Source organism: Eupeodes corollae, chromosome 1, assembly GCF_945859685.1.
Source record: "Eupeodes corollae chromosome 1, idEupCoro1.1, whole genome shotgun sequence".
In the NCBI taxonomy this organism is placed as follows: Eukaryota; Metazoa; Arthropoda; class Insecta; order Diptera; family Syrphidae; genus Eupeodes; species Eupeodes corollae.
Window position 1 is genome coordinate 129,798,788 of NC_079147.1, and position 7,972 is coordinate 129,806,759.

Genomic DNA, 7,972 nt, shown 5'->3' on the forward strand with positions numbered 1-7,972 from the left:
TTTTTTACTTGCCTTCGCCTAAATTAAAGAATAAATACTAAGTAAAAGTTAAAGAGAGTATATGTATTTTCTATTAGAATCACTTTTCCACGTATACACATTTATTATACATATATATGGGTATTACCTCTACAACTACTGCTTACGTGTCACTTCATAACTAAAATCGAAAACGCACAATAGCCTGACTGTGAACAACACATGAATAGCAATTTCTTGTACCGGTTCGTATGCTTGTTTTTTTTTTTTAAACTTTAACGTACAAAATAAACTTAAAGTAATAACTTAATGTAGGAAAGAAGAAATGTGATTGGAATATAGTAAGTACCTTCTACCTATCAATAACATTTCTTTATTATCATCATAAACATGTCTTTATCTATATATCTGCATAAGGCTGAGCACTCCAATGAACTATTCTGTATTCGTTTTAGACACCTACCTAACTACACAACCGCTTTACAATTTAAACACACATGTTCTTCCTCTTTCTTATTTTCAGATAATTTATTTTCCATCCTGGTTCTTGCAATATCAAATTAAGATAAAGCTATCCAAAGGCATGATGGTTAGTGCGTTCGACTGACATGCAAGAGGTCTTGGGTTCGATCCCTGCCTATGCCATCTTAAGTCTTTTGACGGGTACTGCCTCTTTGGAGGAATTGACAAATTCTCCAAGAGTAACTCTTGTCATGAAAAAGTGCTTTTTCAAATTAGCCGTTCCGATTTGGCATATAAACTGTAGGTCCCCTCCATTCCTGACAACATTACTCGCACACAGGAATGGTTGAGAGTTGTAAGTCACTAGGCCCTAGTTCTCAACGGACTCTTGTGCCACCAAATTTATTTATTTATCCAAAAGAAAACGCTTTGAAAGAACAATTGTTTGCGTTAACTATGGTTATAAGTATTTTTCATTTCTCTGATGAGTTGTGTCTTGGGATAAATCACACGTTTTTAGACCAATCAAATGGCACTTATTTTACAGGTATATTTTTAAATCTTTATACATACATAGGTACTTTTTTAAACAGAGGGATGGAGGACTCTTTTCATACAGGAGCAAGTTCGTGCGACCCAGTTGTGCATTTTATTAAACATTCGCTTATGTTACATACAAATGAAAAATTGATGTTATAGGTATCAAGCTGATTAAACCGTTCTGTAACAGATTGAATGGCTTCAATTGAAAAAAAATCTACTCTAAATCTTTGTTTCGGGTCTAATATAGTTTCAGTAGATTCATCTGCATAAAGTCCTTTTCTTCGTTGAAATCGCAAGCTTCAGGAAACATATTTGGTATTGCTAGGGAACTAGCAATACGCTCGGTTAATGAATATTAAACGGTTTTTTGTATTTCTTAAAACTTTTATGCCAGTTGACAAATTAACGGACGGGCTTTGCAAATATTTACTTGTTTTATTTATATTAATTAATGTAAAACCCAAAAATTTTCTCCAATGGTTTTTCCGTCTTGATTTCCTATTTTTATAAGGGCTTCATGTGTTTCTTCTAAATTTGCGCTTAAAGGCCTTAATGCTTAATCTAATCTGCTCGCCCATCTAGTCTCAGAAAGGGGTTTCAAAGTAAGACTTGGAATTTTTTCTTATAAATATCTCACCTCGTTACGGAATTTAAAAAAAAATGTTATACAAACATTGAATTTTATCGAAAATTTGTACTGCACGCGATGAGCACAGAGCAGCATCATTAACCACTAAATTTAAGGAACGCGAGCGAACATGTAACGAAAAATGCTTTTGGTTCCAGGGTTTGAATTCGATTCTGAACACCCACTTCTTATACGTTCATGTTCGAACCATTATCATAACTTTTATAATTCAAGTGTGTTTAAAATCAACTGAGTCAGCCACATGCCGGTCATGTCTTGTTATAAAATACGTCACTTCTATTAACAACTGATAGCTATTTTTTAAATCCTAATTAACTAACAAAGGGAAAAACAATTGAAACAATCTGCATTCTTCACCGGACTAGATATACATTAAAAGTAGCCTTTACAACAGTCATTAACTAAAAATAAAAAGAAACTACCTGCGCAAGAACGATTCGACTCCACATAAAATCATCCCTCTTTAATTTACAGTCTATGCTCCTTTTCCATTCTATTAAAAATTTTATCTCCTATTAGCAGGCACTTAACTCTTATACAGATACAGTGTGCAGTACGAAAACCTGCACGCTCTGACCCATACGATTCCGTATAATTTTTTTTTAAAGTATCTCCCATGTTAGTTTCTATACTCAGTGTGCAAAAAAGAAAACTTGACCACCTACCTGCTCTCTTTTTTCGGAGTCATTTTTGTTGTTGTTTTTTGTAGATGAGAACGGGTACGAATAATTCGCCCGTTCATTTGCACATATGTTTTGTCCGGCCCTGCTCTTGGTCAAAGATTCGTTTTATATCGGATCCCTAAGCAACTTGACCATACATAGTCTATAAAGTGTTCCCAAAAACTCTCAAAAAATTCAATATCAAACAAATAATACAGTTTTTTTATACACGTCCGGTAAGAAATTTTGTGTTTGCTAAATAGTTTCGATCCATTTGAATCAAACTACACAAAGGTTATTGTAAAATTATTGTACCCGGCAGTCTAAGGCTATAGCACGAAGTTCATGTTTCTAATTGAATTTATATAAAAATATAAAATAAAATTTAGACATCATCTTTGAAATGTGCTGGAATCCCGATTTGCATCAACAACTTACTGACAAGCAAGAATACTTCCAAAATAATATATAATAATCCCCATTTTTAATTTTGAAAGTTTTCTTTAAAATTGTATACCATATTTTGGCTAGCCGTTGTCTAAGATTGTTGACAAAAGTGAAAAATCTATATGCACAGCTCGGTCCCTAGCTAGATGTCTCCAGTTTCGCGCTCCAAGTTGCGTTGGACTTTTAACCTTCTGGCTAAGTCAACGTCGGTGCTCAGCTCGTCTTTCTATCTCCCCCTTCACTCCCCTTCATACGGGACCGTAAAACACGCGAACAACTTTTCTCTCAAAACGACCCAAGGTGGTTTTATGTGCAAGACTGGGACTATAAGCGCCTTATATAGCGACATTTTGGTGGCTCGAGAGAGGACTTTGACATTTAATTGCTTTCTTAGCCCAAAGAATCAGCGGTTTTGAAAAAGTTATTCTTAAATGTGTTTGTGTATGTAGAATAAATTGATTCAAAACTTTTGCCAACCACCACCATAGGGGAATTCACGATCGGGTGTAAATGGTCTTGCATCAGTACATGTGCATATTTTTTGTGCATATAGATGCTCTACACTAACAAAACATATGAATATGCACATGCTTTAGTATTGCAAATTTACTTCGCTGAAACCCTAAAGTATACGAATGCACAATCATGAGCAACACTGTTTTGACAGCAATAAATCAGCTGATATTGAAATAATCAACATGGCTGATCTAATAAGAATAACATGAAAAAGAGAAAAACCGAATAAAAAGTGGTCAATTGCCGAAATTATGTATAAGAATAATTATATTACCTTCATCAATAGTTGTAGCAGCAGCTTCTTCTATAAGCGAATCAATAATTTGTTTTTTTCAGTTTTCCTCGGCATATTGAAACCAAGATAAACTTTTGAATTTCACATAAAAATAAAAATAACAATAATCAGCTGTTCTCACAACTGTCAAAAATCGTTGCAAGAACACCTTGCTTTTTTATTTGCTTTTCGGGCGTTCACTATGTTGTGCATATATTTACACTTAAATGCAATTCCCAGACTAAATGCACTAGATCGTTAATTCGTGTAAAGTTTTTCAGCTATTAAATTTCACTCATTTTTATATTGGCTATGTTTATACCTTTTAAAATCATCTAGCCAACTAACTACTCGATTTGGTTTGTCAATTGAATATTCATTTTTTACTTACTTATAATTAATAGTAAATTTTATGAAATAAATTATTTAACAAAGAAGCTTATACAGTTTTCGAGCCTTTCTTCTTCGTGAGCAAATTTTGTGAACGAGGGATACCTGAAAGGCAATAAACAGGCAGAAAATAAAAAAATATTTACAAGGAAGGCGAAAATTACTTAAGTTGAATCAACTGACATTAACCCCAGGAAACAACCCATGAACCCGATCATGAATTATTTGACCCAACAAAATACGAACGAATTGATAGAAAAAGGAAATATCGCAAGATGTTCAAAACAATGCAGTTCCAGCTACAATGAAACAAACAACAACAAATATCAATTGAGATATACTAACCATTAACTTTAACAAACATTAATACAAATATATAGAGACAAAAATTTTTCCCAAGCCGACATATCACTGTGTTTTAATATTTTATGTTTTTTTTTATTTTTAAATTTAAAAAAAAAATACTTTTTCTTGAAACGCTTTAAAAAAATGTAGTTATCAATTATTAAACTGAGGCAATATTATTATATTAATAACAATATATATTTATGGACTTTATTGAATCTTACATAGTTGAATTTCCTTAGGTTGGGCATTAAAGATTTCCCTTAAATCAAGATTATTATATGTTGTCTTAAACTGAATATTTCAATTAGATCTATCCACACGTCCCTCATTAACCCCTACCCCTTAAATGGCAATAACGAAATTTTGGGGGACTTTTGACGAGGTGCTTAGAATGACGTCCTGCGTTGATTTCAAACAATTTATGAATTGATTATTTGTACCTTTAAAACTATCTTTCCCAGACTACAGTTGAATCGATTCTGACAAAAATCGAAATGCATCAGATATTTTGCTAAACAAAAATAGTTGGACAAAATCAAAGACCTGACAATTTTTTGACTGACTTTAATTAAGTATGTATATAGATCAGTATTTATATCAATTATTTGAAACATACGAAATAAAAGAATGTTAGTTTATAATATTTGTTTGAGTTCCAAATTTAAAGATTAAAACTTGGCGCTCTTGATTTTTATTCAGCACATTAGTTTTCTTAATATTTTGCTATGGCTACTATAAGGCCACACCTTCCATTACAAGTAAACAAAATGGCATGCGTTTCCATTTTATAACATATTATATATAAACAAGTTAGAAGCATTTACGGTGAACAATACCAGGGCCTGACTCATCGTATTCTTGTTTGGAAATCCACATCTGCTGGAAAGTAGATAAAGATGCCAAAATTGAACCACCAATCCATACTGAATATTTCCTTTCTGGTGGAGCAATAATCTTAATCTTAATTGTTGAGGGTGCTAGGGCAGTAATTTCCTTTTGCATACGATCCGCAATACCTTTAGAGGAATCGTTTATCATTAAATTAAATATAAAAAATACATAACAAAATAATTTTACCTGGATACATGGTAGTACCACCTGATAAAACGGAATTGGCATACAAGTCTTTTCGGATATCAACGTCGCACTTCATGATTGAATTATAAACTGTTTCATGAATGCCACAAGACTCCATTCCCAGGAATGAAGGTTGGAAGAGCGCTTCTGGACAGCGGAATCTTTCATTTCCAATTGTTATAACTTGACCATCAGGTAATTCATAAGACTTTTCTAAAGAGGTTGAAGCAGCAGCTGTTGCCATTTCTTGCTCAAAGTCTAATGCAACATAACACAATTTCTCTTTGATGTCTCGGACTATTTCACGCTCAGCTGTTGTGGTGAATGAGTAGCCCCTTTCAGTAAGGATCTTCATCAAATAATCAGTTAAATCCCGACCAGCTAAATCTAAACGAAGAATAGCATGAGGCAAGGCAAAACCTTCGTAGATTGGTACAGTGTGTGAGACTCCATCACCCGAATCCAATACAATTCCGGTGGTTCTACCAGAAGCATATAAAGACAGGACTGCTTGAATGGCAACGTACATGGCTGGTGAATTAAATGTTTCAAACATAATTTGGGTCATTTTCTCCCGATTTGCTTTTGGGTTAAGAGGGGCTTCAGTAAGTAAAACAGGATGTTCCTCAGGAGCAACACGTAGCTCATTATAAAACGTATGATGCCAAATTTTTTCCATATCATCCCAGTTAGTGATAATTCCGTGCTCAATGGGGTACTTTAAAGTCAGAATACCTCTTTTACTTTGAGCTTCGTCTCCAACATATGAATCTTTCTGCCCCATACCGACCATCACACCCTGATGTCTTGGTCTGCCAACAATAGAAGGGAACACAGCTCTTGGAGCGTCATCTCCAGCGAATCCAGCTTTGCACATTCCAGATCCATTGTCGATGACGAGGGCACCTGCATCATCATCACACATCTTAATAAGTTTGTTTTAGTACTCAGAGCTAAAATTCAAATATAGTAGATATTTTAACGGGGCTTTAATAAAGGTAATGAAGTGAAATAAAATAAATGATCTTTTAGTTAATTATCTACTGATTTTTTAATTACCTTTGAAATGCAATAAAGATTAAACGTGTTGGCCTCCTAACTCAACAGCAAATGACTTGCTCATGCAAAAGTTTCAGTTTTATATCAATTTTGTTTTAACCAACTACACGCATGTAACAAACGCATATTATCAAAGCAATTACAATATCCTAATATGTAGTTTTCTTGGTGCATGTTTCTGCATTACAATCGCAAAAGACACTTACACATGCAAAATAAATCTATTGTAATATATAATTGCCAATTTAATCAGTGAAAACAATCAAGACATCGGTGGTCATCCAGAAATAGAAACAAACCTTAGAAGGATGGATTAAGAGTCGAGACATTGTAAAAATAACTTTTAATTTCAAGGTTACTCAGCGGAAGAACAGGGCTATTAAATAAAACAGTGGTCTAAAAATACTGTAATAAACAAATATTTAAAGTTTAATACTATTTCCTTATAAGACGAATTCGGAGATGCGTGTACAATGGCCTGTTTCCTTAGTGTAGGTAATAGGGTGTTAAAGATTTAATTTGTTTTCAATTATTGTTTGTTTTTAGAAGTAGGAACAAAATGCAAGAATCAGCACAACATTTTACTCACAATATCAGTATGGGTTAATTTAAATTTAGTTTTAATCAAACATGATATCGTCGTTTCAAAAGTAAAAATCAGGCTAATTAAATATATGCTCGGCTAAAATTATGTTCTTAAAAGAATTAACATCACCAACTTAAAAATTGTGAGGTTCGTTCAATCATTACTTCAGTTATTTTTTATAAGTTTGTATGATATTAAAACTTATTTAGTTAAGGCATTAACAAATTTAACAGTTTTTTTGCTATAAATAAGGCACAAGTGTTTAATAAAATATAAAATTATATGCATTTACACACATCTTTTTGCCTTCTTTTGAGTTTTATAAACTTAATTTGTTCGATTGGATGACTTTATTTTTGCAGGAGTTGTTCTTATTACAATTAAACCAGAGGCTGGGATGTAACATGAACTGATAACTTTCGGTTCATGTTCGTCTGTCGATTCATGTAAAAGTTTTACAAAAATATAAATAACAACATTGCAATATAAAAAAAAAAGTTTAAAAGCCAAATTTTGTGTTTTCAAGACCATAAGGTCAAGAACCATTTGTATTAAGTCATTTTTTAAATTTTGGTTTTTTTGTTAAAGAAAAATTCAATTCGGTAGTCTCGTCTCTATTTTGACAATTTCAATAATTTAATTACTTCCTATCGGAATTTAAAAGATTTAAATAGTTTTTATTAACTTCCCATAGGATGTTATTGTAATTGGTCCGATTTGTCGAATTGAAAATTTTGAAATTTCTCGACGTTTCAAGGTCCCTAGGTTAGGTTAGGTTAGGTAAAAGTAGCTGTCTGTGATGGAATAGGCCAATATAATGGTCCATTGTGATACCACATGAATCTTGAGGCTTTCTTCTAAGCTCGAGGAAACCAGTTTGAATCCCTTAGAAAACGTGAGATGCTAATTATACTTATATATGATTTAGAACGTTTTAGAAGTATTCTCTTGCGTTTTTGAGCTAGTGCAGGGCATTTACA

General features: G+C 32.9%; 1 protein-coding gene across 1 annotated transcript; it reads right to left on the minus strand.

The window, feature by feature from the left end:
* Positions 1-4,818: 4,818 nt before the first annotated feature.
* LOC129938718 (actin, indirect flight muscle) lies at positions 4,819-6,543 on the minus strand. Its single transcript, XM_056046433.1, has 3 exons — positions 6,407-6,543; positions 5,348-6,300; positions 4,819-5,286 (listed from the first exon to the last, which is right to left on the minus strand). The coding sequence occupies exons 2-3, from the start codon at positions 6,270-6,272 to the stop codon at positions 5,081-5,083; spliced, it is 1,131 nt and encodes a 376-aa protein (XP_055902408.1). The 5' UTR covers positions 6,273-6,300; positions 6,407-6,543; the 3' UTR covers positions 4,819-5,080.
* Between the last annotated feature and the right edge of the window lie 1,429 nt (positions 6,544-7,972).